This window comes from Corvus moneduloides, chromosome 11 (assembly GCF_009650955.1).
Source record: "Corvus moneduloides isolate bCorMon1 chromosome 11, bCorMon1.pri, whole genome shotgun sequence".
NCBI lineage: Eukaryota > Metazoa > Chordata > Aves > Passeriformes > Corvidae > Corvus > Corvus moneduloides.
This window is the reverse complement of record NC_045486.1, coordinates 10,042,664-10,058,892: the sequence shown is the minus strand read 5'-3', so window position 1 is coordinate 10,058,892 and position 16,229 is coordinate 10,042,664. Positions and strand designations below refer to the sequence as shown.

The window sequence follows — 16,229 nt, the reverse complement described above, 5'->3', positions numbered from 1 at the left end:
CTTGCTGCACGCTGCTGGTGCCAGAGTCACACAAGGCCGGGCTCAAGGAGTCGAGAACTCACCGTCCTATCCTGGAGAGAACCCCTGTCCTGTCACCACTGCAGGGACAGAACACGAGCTCAGCCCTACTCTGAGCACGACCTTGCTGGGGTCTCTCAGCAGCGTCAGGAAAGGTGCACATGGGTCTCAAACCCTCCACCAACACTTTTGTCCCCACTTGGCTGAGCCAGGCAAATGAACACGCTGGGAAAGGCGCTTCCCACCCACCAGCACAGGCAGAGCCAAGGGCAGGCAGGAAACTCACACAGAAATGAGCTAAAAAGATTTGCTTTAAAAACAGACAGAAGTGACAAGGCATCCTCCAAGAACACCACACCACAAATGGCACCTGGGAATGCTGCTGATAACACTGCACTCATCCTGGCACCTGCTCTGCACCAGCCATCACTGAAGGAGCGGGAAGGGAGGTGTGAACGCTGCGAGGCTGCCTGCATCACAGTATGGTGGAAGGGACCTGCCTGGTGACTGCAGGGGGATGGTGAGCCCCAGCCCTCACATAGAAGTGGGCACCATGGGCAATGCTGCCAAGGAATGGAAAACCATTTCCTCCAAGAATCCCATCACACAAGCTCCCAGGATGCTTGTGTTTGCTCATGGAGGCTCCTGATAGGATTCAACGCCCACATCGCACATTGGAGAGGTAACAGCTTGAAGCAGGAGCCCGCCTGGGACTTTGCCTGCATGCAGCAGGAAGCGAGAGGTGTCCCAGTCTGGAGCCACTCAGCCCCATGAGGTGGTATCACTGTCCATCCCACTGCTGGCTTGGGGTGTCCTTCTCCATGCAGGCCAGGTAGCGGTCGTAGTTCTCCTCACACGTCCTCACACAGTGCAGGAAATAGTCCTCATTGGCGATGGCCTCCAGCAGATTGGTTTGTACCAGGCAAATGTTGTACAGCTCCGAGGTGGGCACACTCCTGGGACTGCTGCTGCCCTGCTCTGAGAACACCTGCAGGGAGAGCAGAGCTTGGCAGCAACGCACACACCCCGTGGTGCACTCTGCCCTCCTCTCAACCACGCACCTCCATGCTGGCTGTGTGTTGGGGGCAGAGGGCAGGGTGATCCTATCTCCACTCCAGCAGCAGAAGGTGACGTTTCTTGAGATTTCCCCCTCTCCCAGAAAGTGCCTTTGACTCTGAACCAGCATGCCACACATGGCCTGGTGCTCCCTTAAGGAGAAAGGCCACACCATGTAGCTGGAAGAAAATGGCTCTGTGGAGCAGCTGACTCCAGGCAAACCTCTGCCAACAGCTCTTCCTTTAGCTGCCAAAGCAGGGAACAGGGACTTCACCTTCTGATCTTCACCATGGCCTGCTTAAAGCCACCTGGCAGAATCTGTTTCACTCCCAGTGCTGCTCTGTCACCACCACTGACATGGGGACAGCTCTGCAGAGCTAGTGACACAAGAGGAGGGGAGAATGGCATTCAACCTACTGATCCTGGCTGCAGGACAGCAAGGTCCCAGCAGTGAGGATGAGCCCTGCTGGGAAGGTGCTTGGCTGCTGCCCAGACTCCCACGCGGTCTGCTGCCACCATAACTGGATCCTACCTGTGTGACCCAGCATGGGAGCAGACCCAGGGCTGGCTGCATGGCTGCCATGAGATTAGCAGAGCAGCCTGACTGACCAGCTGTGCAGGCTACCAATGCCAAAGGAGGAACTCCTTGATCAGACAAATAGCCTGAGGCTGAAATGCAGCAAGTGGAGCTGTGTGAGCCATGCTCCAGCTGCTGCAGATGTGCGTGCAGCAGCCATTGCAGTAGCTCCCCTCAACCAGGCATGGCACAGACCAAACTCTATTCCTGACAGGTCTGTCCAAGCAATGACAATTCCTGCCACCAACTACAAATCCATACGCTGAGAGGGCTTGTATGGAAGGGAATATCCAATGAGCATCCCATCCCTTGCCATTCCTGGGCTGCCTGGCAAACACTGCAGACAATTCACTGACTGCCGCATTATTCCCCCCTGCACTGTCTCCATATGGATGGAAACAGGCAGGGGTTGAGACTCGCCCATGGACCTGCAGCTCTTGTTTGAGCATTGACAGCTGTCCAATGGCCAGGCAGTTCTGTCTGCATAAACATTCTGTTTCCCAAGTGTGCTCCCCACAAACACTGCCCTTTCATTCAGATGGGTGACAGGGCTGGCAGCCCGGATATCAGCGCTGCTGCCTCCAGGCATGGGGCTGACTCGGTGGGGAGCAGAGGCAGCCACCACCTGCTGTGCATTGCTGATGGCTGATCTCACCCTCCCTGTGCATCACTGCCATCGACACTGGTGGCACAAGATGCAGTGGTGCCAGGGCTACGCCTTGATCCCCCCTTTACAGCCTCATGCAAAGGGGACAAAAATATGTCTGACCTCACCAGGGACACCCCTAGGGCAGGCTGCTGGTACCAGAGGGGACTTCAAACACCTACCTGGGGGTGAACAATGGTATCTGCATCGTCCAGCCGGATGTTGTCATCAATGAAGATGTGGTGAACGTCAGGATCGTGGGGGTCTATCCACAGGGGCTTCCCACCCTGGGAAGAGAACTGATTTCTGGCCCACCTGAAACAGTAATTGGGAGAAGGAACAGTCAGGGGAGGGAGAGGGTCACAGCTCCCAGGTAATGGCAGATTGTACTGCAGGCCCAGGGCACCGTCTGAGCCAGAGAAGCAGGACAGAGAACGTCCTGTCCTGCTGCCCACGGCCTCCTGGTAAAGGCGTATTTTGTATCAAGGTAACAAATCAGGGAATCTTTGGAGAAAAGCAGGATGCACACCAGGGAATGGGGACCTCAGGAACAGTGTGAGAGTCCCGTCAGGCTGCCCACAGGCAAAATGGGGAGTGTCTAAGTGATAAGGACTCCAACAACATAAAGACTTCAAAACTAGGAGCTATCCCAGAAACTAAGAGAATCACAGGAAAGAAGATCATGCCCAATTCACTTCCTTAATGCCCTGTTTCTCACCAATCAAAGTGGTCTTGGAAGCCTCCAATTCCCTCAAAGGAGCTGAAGTAGCTGTAAAGCTTTTTTCTGTCTTCCCGGGTGGCCAGACGCTCTGCTCCCCGTGTTAGCACCACCTCTCGCTTGCTGCAGCGTATCCGGCCAGGGGTGAGGTCCACAGGGAGCTGCAGGACCACAGAAAATGGGGAAGGACAGGTTTCCAAAGCAGACAGGTTTCATGCACTGGCAGAGACACCAAGTAGCAGGGTGGAGACTCCCCACCACCACAGTGTGGGAGGATGGTGCTGGGGAGATGGCAGGAGGAGGCATGGAATGCATCCAACCAAAAATCATCCCCTTCCCAGGGATGGGAAGGAAGGATCTCCCCAGGGATGGAAAGGAACAACCTCCTAGCTGCACATTGACCCCATTTCAATCTTTGCTACACGAAAACACTCCAAGAAATAACTGAAGCATCTTCTAAAGCTCATTCCCAGCACTCCTGCCCAGTGTGCTGCCAGTGGCAGGAGAGTGCAGCTGCGATCCCGTCAGGGCCAGGGAGGCCTGCTCTGCTGCAGCCTCGGGAGAAGGCATGCTCTCCCCAACCCAGGACATCCCAAGAGGAGACCATTCCACATAGGATCTGCACACATATGCTCCCCCACAGCTAACAGCTTCATCCAGAGAACCCGGTGCTTTTAAAAGCAGTTTGGCCAAGCAGCTGGAGAAGAGTCTGACGGAGGGGGGGCTCCGTGGAACCACCCGGCTGCCCTTCCCCATCACGACGGACCCTCAGGGCGCCACTCACCGACACGTCCCGCAGGGCGGGGAACTGGGGGTGCTGCCCGTCCAGAGCGCTGCTGACGGCCTGCAGGGCGCGGGGCAGGTCGGTGCCGAAGGTCCTGAAGACAACGGCGAAGGCCCTGCCATCCCGGTGCAGCGTGTCCAGGAGGCGGAAGAAGGCGGGCAGGATCAGGTGGTAGCGTTTGCCGGGCTCCCCCGGCACCGACAAGACGTCCTGCGGCGGGCCTGGCCACTCCAGCAGTCGCAGGTGGCGGGCGTGGAGGTCGCGGAAGCGCCGGCCCGGGCCAGCCTCGGTGAAGGCGGGGTCCCGGCCGTGGCGGCTGTAGTAGCTGAGGGCGCCGGGGCACGGGGGGCGCAGGGACGGGCGGTCGCTCACCCACTCCCACTCGCCTGGAAGAGAGGAACGTGCTCAGCCCCCGCCACCGTCACACCGGGTCCCCCGTACCCCCGGCCCCGGCGCTCACCGGCGGCCCCGGCGCGGCCCCAGGTGACGGTGCTGAGAAAGGTGTTGAGCGCCGCCCGCGGGGCCTGCCCCGTCACCTTGTCCGCCACCACTACCGTGTTGTTGAGGTCCACGTGCAGAACCAGGCGCCGTCGCCGCCCGGCCCCGCCGCTCATCGCCCCGACACCGACACCGACCCCGTTACCTGGTGACGGCGCCTCTTCCGCCCGCGCCGCTTCCGCCGGCGGCGCCCCCTGCCGGCCCGGGGACGACCCGCGCCGCCGTTGCCGCGGACGCTGCGGGGGCGCGGCCGGGGCGGTACGCGGGGGGTGTGACCGAGTACGCGCCGTGGCTGTGGGCGTGACCGCCGACCGCGGAAAGGGACCGGAAGCGGAAGCGGGCGGCGCTTCCGGCGCCCCGCGGGCGGCCATGTTGGAGCGGCGGGTGCGGCGCAGCGGCGGGCGCGGGTCTGGCGGCGGCCGGTAGGTTGGGGCCGGCGGGCCCGGGCTCCGCGCCGGCTCCCGGGCGAGGGCGCTGCCGAGCCGCCCGCTGGGGCGGGCTCCGGGCGCTGGAGGCGGAGTCGCGGCGCTGAGGGCCCCGCCCCGGCCCCCGCCCCCCCGGTCCCGGGAGCCGGCGCGGACCGAGCGCGGGGGCCGCACCCCCTGTCTGCACCAATCACCTCCCGTAGCCCTGCAGGGAGGGGCCGGTCCTGGCGGCCTGCCCACCCCCGGGTCCCTCCGGCTGGCGGGCCGAGCCTTGGGGAGGGTGCAGCGGGAGCGAGGGACGGGCGCTTGGGAAGAGGCATCGCCTGTGCCGAGGGGCGGGCCAAAAGGAGAGGCAGAGCGGGGACCTGGCGGCCCCGTCGAGCCCTCGTTGGGACTGCGCACCGGCCTCCAGCTCTATAGGCTGCCCCAGCCCCGCGTCTCGGCCCTGCCGACAGCCGCCTCTCCCTGCGGTGCACCCGGAGAGCCCTTTCCGTGCTCGGACAGCCAGGCCTCTAAACCCGTGCCAGCATCGCCCTTCCGGTGCCCTCCTTGCACCGTGCGGGTAGTGCTGTGTTCCCGTAGCCCCCCGGCCCCCCGGCAGTGTGTCACGTGAGGGAGCCTGCTGTCGGGAGGACAGACTGTCCGGGGGTGCGTCTGCTCGTGGCTGGCTTTCCTCCAATACAGCTGGCAGTACACCAAACAGGACCAAGCAGACAGATGTTGGGGAGTCCTGTTCCCATGAAATGTCACAGCCAGAACACCCCTTCAGATGTCCCAGCTGCTCCTGGGCTTGCTGCAGCCTGAAGATGATCCATTTTGCAGCCTGTTGAGCACATGTTGTTACTTGTGCTTCTTCGTTAGTCTCTGCCTCACTACCAGACCAAAATTAACATTACACCCTCTCTGGCTTTTCTGTGCCTGGCACTGCTTGGTCCCTTTGGAGGTGGTGACTCTCACTGCTGGCTGGTGACGCTGGCGGGGGCTCTGTGGGATCACTTCCCTGCCTGCCTCCCCTGCTTCGTGGGAGGTCCCCCGCCTGCTGCTGAACAACTGCATTATCCTCCTCCAAATCCCTCTCCGGCCATGACGTCTGCAGAGCACTTGACTGAGATTAGTCTGTCATGTGGAGGTTCTTACTCCCCCACTGACCTGTGCTTTCCCTTCTGTGGCTGCTCTTGGCTTGTGTCTCTTCCCTGCTTGTGCAGCTGGCGGCAGCACGGGCTCTGCTCCGGTGCTGTGGTGAGACCAGAGTTCTGGGGGGAATGTGAGACACGAGTAGTTCCTTGCTCTGTCTGCTCAGGCGCTAACTTCTCCATCACAGCTTTCTTGCCTGTGCACTACCCTCTCCAAAAGTGTCTCTTGACACCTCTTGCATTTCTCTGATTAGGGTTTTTAACTGAATCTTCATTATTATTTTGAGAGGTATCAGTGAAGCTAAAGATTTTATGCCTTGTAGGTCTAGCACACAGCTGTGGAGCTGTGAGGCTACCAGGATCAAAGTTCTCCCGGGTGCATCCTAAAGTCCTTCCTGGACTGCCCTTCAGTGCCTATTTTTTATTGAAAGCAATAACTGATGCTTTTATGCCGGGCAGACAGCTGTGCAGTGCCCTGAGTGTGATCCCAATGTTGTCCCTCAGGCCTTTGTGCACTTGGCCCTGGTGATGTGTGTTTCCTTCATACTGCCCTGCTTGAATTTCCTGCTTCCTCCTCACTTGGCAGCAAGTGTCCTTGGATCAACACCAGTTTGCTGTGACAGCAAGTTGTGGACCGTTGTTCAAACAAGGGAACAGCAAGGCGCAGTGCTGCCTTGCCACAGCATTCGGCATCAATGAAGCACAACTGGAACAGCCTCCAGCCCTGTTGCCAGGTCTCCGGGAGGAAGCTGCAGCTTTGGCAGGGACTCAGAATCAATTTTAGAGTAGCATCAGTTAAGAAGCTGAGAAATTGAAGTTGATGCTGGGATGAAGTGCTCAGGCACTTCTTAGTGTTGAGATGACTCGATAGTCCTGCTCGTGGTGTGTGCACAGGGAGAGAGTTCAATGAGGGTTCAGTTTTTCCCAGGGAAAATGAGATCTGGTTACCGAAAGCTGGGGCGGGTCAAACTCGAACTGGAAACAAGATGCAGATTTTGCTGAGTTAATCATTGGAGTCCTTCATCTTGGGGTAGATTGGATGGGATTTCCTGAAATCTTTGTTTAGGTTGGAGGATATTTCTGTGAGAGATGTTTTACTTTTATTTCAGAGATAAATGAGTGACAGGATTTTCTTGATGATGCTTCTGTCTTGGGTTGAGCCCAGAATCTGAGCCAGTGTTTGCAACCAGCCACACCTGGGCTTAATGATTTCAGGTCCCGTCTTCGAAACTTGGGATAATTTCAGTTGCTGTGAGCTAACTGTCTTCTTTCTCCTTTTGAGGTGTCAAGGGTTGTTTTTCCAGTAATTTGGACCTTTTTGAAGCACCTGCTTGCCTAATGCCATGAATATTGCAGTGAACAATGAGGAAGAAAAAGCTGTCCATTCCTGGTCAAGAATTTCCTCTGCAGGACATAAAGTGCTGGAGGAAGCCCTCCGAGTCTTCAACCCAATGTCCAAGGACCTATCGGACACAGAGACCCAGCTGGTGGCCTTCATCCAAGGCCTGAAGGAGGAGGGCTACCAGCCCACGATTCTGAGGAGTAAGGATGTGTACGGGTATAGCTCGTGCACAGCGGTCACACCCAGTCAGACGGAAGAAAACACACAGCGCAACTGCGCCAGCACCACTGAGTCCACTCAGAGTCCAGCCAGGAACTCAGTGGCAAAAGTGGCTCCTTCGCCCACCAGCATTCCAGTGAGCTCTTTGAAAGTCTCTGGTCAGCCAGTCTCCAAAGGGGATTCCACAAATCTCCTCTTGAGCTCCTTGAAGCAGACAGGATCTGGCACATCCAAGGCAGCAGCGGTGGGCTTCCCTACAAGCATGTATCCTGACGTGTATCCAGCCATGAGACTGTCGGTGGTTCTGGAAGCCCTGGTGCCACTGAAAACCGCAACGTCCTGTTTGGAGTCCAAGTACACACAAGGGCGTCTTGGGATCTCACCCTCCGACCTTAAACTCCTCAAGACTTCAAGTCCACCGAGGCAGTTTTCTTCAGGCAAGAGCACTAAAATACCTGAAGGAAAGGGGTACAAGTACTTGGTCAAGAAAGCACCAGATTCTGCCACCCGTGCTTTGAACCTTCTGAAGGGACCAAAGGGTGGAGTGCTGCAGGAGAGCAATGCCTGCAAAGCCTCAGGAGTTCTCAACGGGAGAGTCACAGGCAGCTCATCCCAGGGCTGCACCACAGCGCCACAGCCCAAGACCTTGAAAATCAAAAATAAGGAAGCTTTGGTGGGAAAAACAGAGTGGAAGGACAGCAGCACTTACCGGGAGAGTACTGGGCAGAAGAAGAGAAGAGCTACAGAGGCAAGAGAAGCACCACAGAGGAAAAAAGCAAATACCATTCCTGTCCGAAAGAAAACTCGACAGGCTCAGAGCACTTTGAACCTGCTGAAATTCCGGACCATCAAGGTGGGCAACTCTTCCTCTGATGATGAAGTGAGGAGGAGAGCACAGAAGATTCTTAGGGTCAACCTGTCCCCTGTGATCCGAATTCAGCCCTTGTCCCATTCTCATAGTGTGCCCTGAGTTTCTTCACTTTGTCACTTTTTTTTGTAAGTAAGTAAGTACAAGCCTGGCACCAGAGCGCAGAGAGGTTTAGGAATGACTCTGTGTCTCTGGTGCCAATATGCCGACTAACCTGCAGACAGAGCAGCCCACTCTTGTGCTGTTCCTGCCTGTCTGCCACTGCTGTGCAGAACTGGCTGCAGAAATCCAAACCCCTGTGTGGGAGCACGGGACGGTGACTCTGGCCAGCATTGAGCTGAGCAGGCTGGAGGGCTCACTTCCCACCAGGCTCCCTGAACGTGGCAGGCTGTGCTCTTGTGCAGGGGAGAACACAAGACTTTCTCATGACATTGATGCACTGTGATACTGCTCTTTTTCAAGCTGTACATTTACTGGTTTTATTTTGATCAAATTTTATAACTTTATTATCTATATATCTATATATCCATATATGTTCTTATGACCCAAGAGCTGTGGGAAGATGCACTTCCTTCATCCCTCTGGGATTGGGTTTGATAGCTTTTGTTCCTCCTTCCCTTCAGCTAGTCATTTGTTGAAAGGTGCCGGGGTTCCTTTGTGGTTCAGTGTTGTGACAGTCTGTCCTGGGTTCCCTTGAGCAGCTCGGAGGCAGCAGCGTTGTAGCCACTTGTTTGTCTCCAGAATGCCAAACAATTTGGAGAATTACCAGCTGGTAGTTTTAATCCTATTTTCGGTATTACCTCTGCATAACGGTGGGGGCGTGTCACAGGGCTGCAAGTCTGTCTGACGTCTCTAGGTGCCTCCTCCCTTTGTGGGTAGCAGAAGTTCTGAACTCATGGTAAGGATTTGCCTCCGAAGAGGATTCCTCCTCAGCGCCCAGCATTACTCTGCTCTCCTATACACCAGGTGCAGCTATGGATTATGAACTGTGACTGTTAGAGCCAAAGGGCTGGAATTGTTAGCAGGAATTGTGTAGTGTCCTGCCCACCACGTAACTGCTTTGCTGTTGCTGGGTGTTCCAGGAGCAGATTCCAGGTGCTGGTAGAGAAGACTGTTGGTTTTGGCTGGAGTTAAACCACGACAGAGACACAGGCTGTGTTTGAATGTATTAGCTACATCCTGCCAGTCCCAAAGCTCAGTGGGATATTTGAGCCTGAGTTAAAGCAGGAAAGCGAAAAATTTGGGAGGACATATACCAGCACTTAAACACAGAGAGTCGATTTCTGTGGTTTGTGGGGATGATGCAGTAGGAGAGGAGATGGGCACCGTGTTGTGGTGGTTGGCAGCCTTGCTGTGCCATCAGAGATGTTGTGAGAAGGTGTGTGGCAGGTGTGAGAGCTCTGTGTGGAAGGAGTGCAGGCTCTGCCCGTCCCCAGGAGGCACTGCAGAACCACTGCAGACAGCTGCTGTCACCTCCCTGCACCGGGGGCACGCTGTCGGGTGGGAAAACGCGTCTGCACTCCACAGGGAGGGATCTACTAATCCCAGGAGAAACACCTCATTTAATCAGCTAATGCTGCTGCTGTCACCTGTAAGGGACAACCTGGTGTCCTGGGGAAAGGAAGAGGCATTGGGCTGGGCATGGGCCTGGCTCCATGCACCACTGTGTGCTCAGATCTCTGCAGCAGTAGTATAATCCACTCATTCTCTCACCAGCTCAAAATACCAGTTGTCTGACCTAGTAATCTCTGTGGACATTGGCTGAAGGGATGAGCTCCCCAGGGAAGTCCCAGCTCCTTATAATTAAGCCCTGCCCCCCAAGCACCTGGTTGGATTTTAGTGGTTTGTAAAAGGGGTCAGTGTCTGGTCCCTAGTGCAGAAAGGAAGACTGTGGTATGGAGAGAAGAGAGGATGTTCATGATGGGGTGTGAGGGCACAGAAGTTGAGCATTCTGAGGTACATCTAGTTCTCCTCTCACCCACATCGAGCAGCGTGGAGGTTCTCCTTCACTGAGCAACCTGGTCTAGTGGAAGGTGTCCCTGCCCACGGCAGGGTGGTTGAAACAAGATCTTTAAGATCCCTTCCAATCCAAACCATTTTGTGATTTTATGATTCAGGGGATGATTGCAAGCCCTGAACCCCACACTTGGGTTCTGAGTTGCTGTCAGAGATCATAACTTGCAGTGTTTGAGACTGACCTGTGAATGCCGCTGCTTGGCTGCAGAGGACAAGGAAATATTTTCTTCTGCTTCTGTGTTTTAAAATGCCCTGGCAGAGAGTTCCCTGTCCTGACCTGGTGCTGGATGAACAGGGGCTCTCCATCACTGTCAACTGGCCAAAAATTGCTTTGTTCCTTTTGTTCCCACTCCTTCAGACCTTTCTCATTCCCACGCTCTCAAATGCCAGGTCTTGAAGTCCTGCACTGATGTTTCTCTTTTGGGCTGTTTCCCGAGGAGGGCTCTGAACTCCTGCCTGCGGTATTGCTGTCAGGCTGCTCAGCAGCTTCCCCTGTTCCCAGACCCTTATAAGGGCACTGAGAGCTGTCTTTGGAGCCTCCTCATGCAGTGCAGACGTCCCAGCTGAGCACTTGGCCTCCACTGGGAAAAACAACGTGCATCAACAAAGCTGAATTCAGGTCGAGGTCACTTTTCCTCCAGCCTGAGCGGGAAGCTGAGCACCTGAGGCCAACTTACCAGGCCACATCCCTCTTCATCGCTGTGTGTCTTCCCCCAGCTGCACTGCTGCCTGCCTCCCCACTCTTTTCCGTCACCTCTTGTCTTTCACAGCTTGGGTCTTTGCCAGTTAAGGACTTGGCTTGTACTGTTGCTTAACACATCCAGCACAGCATCCAGCCTTAGTGCTGCCATGCCTTTCCCAGCACTGAGCTGAGTTCTGTGCAGACTTGGTAATGACAGTTTGCCCTATGTCCTCAGACCACCAGCAAAAGGTTTCTGCTCCACAGGGAGAGACAAGCTTTGGAAATGCCTCTGTGTCACCGAGACTCCTGCCAGGGAAGTGAGCACTCCATAGCTGTGTGCTCAGAGACTTGCCCATCACCAGTCCGGTCTGTCAACTCTCCTGTGCATCTCTTAACAGGCCACAGGGCCCTGAGTGACAGGGCAGCGCTGGACCTCCATTCTCTGCCCTCCTGTTGTCTCTTCTTCCTCTTGCAGGTGCTTTGGGAACTTGACTGAAGGGGTTGCAGGTTGTTATAGAGGGGCTCTACACCCCCTGTGCCAATGCCAGCAGCTGCTTCCCGTCAGTCAGTGCTGGCAGAGGGAGTGCCTCAGTCTGGTGCGGGTTGGCTCCACCGTCCTTCAACTCATGGCCAGGTGTGGATTCTGGTGTCCTGGGCATGTCACACTGATGTGCACAAGGCTGCAGAGGGGCTCTGCGTGGACGCTGCTCTGCTGTTTAGGGAAGATGAAGGGTTTGATCAAACCAGAGCTACCTAAAACCTGATCTAACCAGAGATCTCCCCCGCAGGTCCTTTCCATCCTGTGTTACTCTGTGGCAGCAGAGTAACACTTACCTTCCAGGGATCTCTGCAACAGTAACTGGCAGGGCCCATAGAAATGCATTGCCCAAAGCGCTGTGGTCTCTGCTGAGCATGTGGTATGCACCTTGTTCAGACCTGTTTCTGTATTAGTCACTTTGAATTCATCCAAGTGCCTAACCTGGCCTGTGTTGTTCTGGGCACTGTGACAGCCGAGAGCTTTGCGGACTCTCTTAGGAATGCTTTTAATGCATGGATTTGTGCCACTGTCACTCCTAGAAACGATTCGGATAGCGGTCAAAGGGCTGTTCTTCCAACTGATTTTTTGGAAATCATTTCTCCTTTTATTCAGCTGCCAAGAAGCAGTTTATGCTTCCCCTCCACCAGATAAGGTCCTTGAGCTTCCTGCATGCTTCAGATGTCCGTCAGCAAAGCCCATGGGGAGAGTAGGTTGTCCGGCAGGCAGCTGAAGGGGAAGCTGACATCAGATACCAGTTGAAATCACAATGTTAATTGGTAGAAATGTTTTGAAGCTCATGTCCACTGTGAGCAGATTTCACCATCTGCCACTGCTTACGATTGTAGAAGTTTCTCCTCAGCCTCTTCCCTGTAAGCCATGTAGTATGTTGCTGCTGCTGCTTCTAAACTGTTTGCATCTCCCCTGAGCCAGCTGCTCTAGCAATCCTTGTACAGAATTTCTTAAGCACTTTTTTGCAAAATAAGAAAGGATTATTTTGTTACTCCTGCTTGGCAGCCCACAAGTGCTATATCAGTGTGTGGAGGAGGTGTGCTCCCTGGAGTGCTCACCCCGCCGGACAGCTCCCAGACCAGTTCATACTAACAGGGCTGGGGTTAGTGGGCTGAGAACCCCCCCCCATTGCCTGGTGCTTCCTTGCATGGAGTTCAGCCAGTTTCCAGCTAAGAACATGGCAGGGAAATCGGGAGCAGAATGGCACAGGTGATGATGCTGTGCATGGAGCTCCATGGTCCTGCTCCGCAGCTGCCCTTGTTCTGTGGCCTGTCCTCCAGGCCCTCCTTGTACACCAGCAGCACTTCACCCCGGCTCCAGCTGTGGCAGGAGGGGCTGGAAGGCTTTGGGTTTTGGAATTGAGCACAGAGTTTCTGCCCTTTTAATTGTGACTTTTTCTGTGTTTATGGCCAGAACTTGCCAGCAGTCATCCCAACTCTTCCCTTTCAGATCCAAGTCCCCTGCCCTGTCTAGGAGCTGGGCCTTTGGCCAAGGCTCAAGGGATCCCTGGATACGGAGAGCAGGTTTGTCTCTGAGCTCCAGCTGGGCAGTGTAACTTGGGCTGGGCAGCTTCCCAGGCAGAAAGGCAGGTTTTGGTGGGAGGATCCTCTTTTGGCTGTGGTTGGCAGGGTCGGTGCTGAGCTGTGGAGCACTGGCTGCTCATTCAGGCAGGTTGGTTTGTGTGGAAGAAACAGTTTCTTTTCAGTCTTCAAAATGGGCACTGGCCTGTTTGCTCCTGTGCTCAGATGGGGATGGCCTTCCAGGAGCTGAGGTGGCCCACTATTACAGCTGGTGAGGGGTCAGTAGCTCTGACCGAGGAAGAGGTGAAACCGTCCGGAGAGATGGTCCCAAAGGAATCGCCTTCCTGAGGCCCGGTATCTTCCCTCAGCTGCTTGGCTAGGAGGGCCTGTGCAGAGGCTGGTCAGCTCTTTAGTGATTTCAGCTCTGCTCTGCAAGGCGCCTCCAGCCAGACCAGGGAGAGAAATGAGAGGCTCATGTAGCTGTTCCACACGGGATAGCTTTATTGGTCCGTACATCCGGCAAAGGGGAGCTAGGGACGAGCAACTCCAGCCTCTCACAGGGGCAGGGGGCTAGCTTTATAGGGATCACAGGGGGTGGGTGTCAGAGGGTAAAGGCCAATGGGTTACAAAGGATCTGCACAGGGTCGCCCAGAGGATTCTGGTCTGCTTCTTCTCGCCATAACCTGAAGAGTAGCTGCCTCCAGGGGAGGTCCTGCTGGGAGATTGCTCAATCGCCTTATCTCAGCAGATGTCCCTCCAGGGCAGTGGCTGGGCATACCCTACAGCCCACAGAGAGGACAGCAGTTCTGGGATATCTGGCACCTTCCTGACAGTGCTGCAGCCCTCAGCTTTGCCACCTGGGTGGGCTGGCACCACCTGTGGAGAGTGAAGCACAGCAGGTTGCTCCTGAGCCCTCACATTCGGGACTCTGCTAGAGAGCACCATGCTAGGGTTTCCCTCTCCTCACAGCCTGTTCTGCCTGGAGCTGAGTTTGGAAGGTGCCAGGTGCCTCGGAGGAATCTTGTCCCATAACACATGAGAGGCCAGCCCTTGTCACAAGGTCATCCCTGAGTGTCAAATGAAGCTTGTCTGTAGGTGTGACACTGCTGGAACTTGCAGGTTGGCCGGCAGCTGCCTCCAAAGCCATGGTGCTGAGGCCAGACCCCTCCCTTTGCTTAGAAACACCAAGGAAGTTGGTGAAAAGCAAGAAGCTGGGAGTAGGGAAAGCTAAAGATGGCCAGCAGCACCTGGACAGCCAGCAGCCTGCAGCTTCTGTGTCTGCTGCAGGAGATGTGCAAACAGAGGAGCCAAGGCTGTGGCGTTCTGCAGCACTGCCTTCCCTCCATCCCTGCCTGGCCACAGAGCTTCCCCTGTCCTGCCTGGCAGCACTACACAGGCACTAGTGCTGCAGGTCCAGGGGAGTCCTTTTGGAGCAGGCACCCCCCCAACCCTTGGTTTTCATCCCTCATTGGTCTCACAATCTGGCCCTGCTCACACAGCCTCCGAAAAAACCTTCCCCAGGGAGTCCCTTAAAGGCCTTATTATTGTCTCGGACTCTCTCCTTATTGTCTTAATTAGTCCTTTCCATTCCTATGTCCTGTGGCTACAGGCAGCCCTCTGAGTCTCTGGTGATTCCCACAGACATATGCACATGGTGCTGTTTTAAAAGAGAAAGTGCTGCAAAGCTACCCCCAGAAATGCCTCCCCTCCTGCCCCTGCTCCGCCACACTGCCCAGGCCTGGGTTGGGACAAAACGAGTACCAGTGTTTGTTCATGGCGGGGAAGGCACCGTGTGACGCCCTCCCCCCTCCTGGCTCTCGGTGCAGCACTCCTGAGGAGTAGCGTTTCCTGAGCAGAGGCATGGCAGCTGCTCTGAGGGACACAAGGGCTCTGGGTGGGCACTGCCCGGCCGCTTGTGCTACTCTTTGCCAACCAGCATCTCCATGAGAGCCGTTTCCACGCCACAGCATGACCGACTACTCCGGCTGGGACTGCACCACAGGCTCTGCTGTGGCATTCCCTGGTGTTTGGGCATCCCAAGCAATGGCTGGGGAGCAGCAACTGCAGCCCACGGGAGGGCAAGTAACAAACTTTGTATGATGATTTTACAAATGACCATCTTGTTCTTGAGTGAACTTTTTTACCGTTTCATTTGTTTGTGTAGAATGTTTCTGAAGTTCTAATAATGTGTAATGTTAATATGAAGCTGGGCTGTTCCACATTCAATGTTGTATATTTTGGAATGGCATTGCTTAGTGAAAAGACAGTGCTAGTATTATTCCACTCTTTGGAGGGAATGGGACAAAAACCAGACTGTCTTTTTCTTAAATGAAGTGAACTTTTTGTTATGAAGTCCTAGCAGGTGTCCAGCCCTTCAATAAAATGGTGCTCAGAATCACCCAATGTGTCCAGCTTTTCTTTGGGCTATGAAAGACTGCTCCTCCCTGGGCTTCTGCTCCCAGCCCTGTGTCAGCTCCATGGAATGGTGTCTCCCGTGTGCCCAGCAGCTGCATGCTGCATGGGGCACGCTCAGCTGCAGACCACACCCCCAGCTCTTCTCCCCAGTTCTCCCAGGGAACTTGGCATTACGCAAACTCCGGTTGAGGATTGCCTGGTTTGGGTGGAAATACCCCGGATGTGTGTCACTGGTGCCGAACTGGGGTAAATCCGCTTTCCTGGTTAGTTCCTAGAAAGATGCAGGGTGGCACTGTGCTGGCAGGTGGTCTGCCAGCCCCAGCCTGCCTGCCCACCCTCCAGCTTCTCTCTGAATCTGCCCGCTCTGCAGCCGGGACCCTCTTGCCGGCTAATTTCAACAGAAGCACCATTGTTCCCCGGTTTGCGATCTGGATCCGGTTTGTGCTGCAGGGCTGTCAGTGCACTGACCCAGCGCTAATGGTGGTGGACCGTGGCCCTGGCAGACAGCAGCTCCGGTGCCGTGCTGGAGCTCATTCCTCGAGAAGGGAAGTGGTTAAGCAATTCTCTGCTCACTAAGGATGTTCGGGGAAGTGTTGGCTGCCTGCTGCGGTGCACGGAAGTCGGTCCAAGCAGGGCTGGCCAGGCGTGAGAGGCTGCCCCTGCAGCTCAGGGCTCTGCCGAGGATGGGTGGAGGGGCCTCTGCGCTGCTGCGAGAGTGCCCTGATCGCTGCTGAAAGGTGCTGGGGGAGCCAGGCTGTGGGTGCC

At 55.6% G+C, this 16,229-nt stretch overlaps 2 protein-coding genes across 3 annotated transcripts; one reads left to right on the top strand and one right to left on the bottom strand.

Annotated features, from left to right (window-relative positions):
• Positions 1–311: 311 nt before the first annotated feature.
• LOC116449646 lies at positions 312–4,706 on the bottom strand. 2 transcript variants are annotated; one of them, XM_032121361.1, is made up of 5 exons: positions 4,443–4,706; positions 3,800–4,185; positions 3,016–3,176; positions 2,480–2,612; positions 312–1,006 (listed from the first exon to the last, which is right to left on the bottom strand). In XM_032121361.1, the coding sequence occupies exons 1-5, from the start codon at positions 4,666–4,668 to the stop codon at positions 800–802; spliced, it is 1,113 nt and encodes a 370-aa protein (XP_031977252.1). In that variant the 5' UTR covers positions 4,669–4,706; the 3' UTR covers positions 312–799. The 2 variants fall into 2 exon arrangements, with proteins under 2 accessions (XP_031977252.1, XP_031977253.1); XM_032121362.1 differs by lacking the exon at positions 4,443–4,706 and adding an exon at positions 4,260–4,436.
• Positions 4,655–12,700, top strand: CCDC71 (coiled-coil domain containing 71). The gene is made up of 2 exons (XM_032121360.1): positions 4,655–4,719; positions 7,138–12,700. The coding sequence occupies exon 2, from the start codon at positions 7,199–7,201 to the stop codon at positions 8,384–8,386; it is 1,188 nt and encodes a 395-aa protein (XP_031977251.1). The 5' UTR covers positions 4,655–4,719; positions 7,138–7,198; the 3' UTR covers positions 8,387–12,700.
• Positions 12,701–16,229: the final 3,529 nt, after the last annotated feature.

Coding starts and splice junctions, on each gene's coding strand:
- LOC116449646 (XM_032121361.1), bottom strand. CDS start 4,668: ATGGCCGCCCGCGGGGCGCCGGAAGCGCCGCCCGCTTCCGCTTCCGGT. Junction 4,186..4,442: donor GGAAGAGGCGCCGTCACCAG/GTAACGGGGTCG, acceptor CCTCTCTTCCAG/GCGAGTGGGAGTGGGTGAGC. Junction 3,177..3,799: donor CCGCCCTGCGGGACGTGTCG/GTGAGTGGCGCC, acceptor GTGGTCCTGCAG/CTCCCTGTGGACCTCACCCC.
- CCDC71 (XM_032121360.1), top strand. CDS start 7,199: ATGAATATTGCAGTGAACAATGAGGAAGAAAAAGCTGTCCATTCCTGG.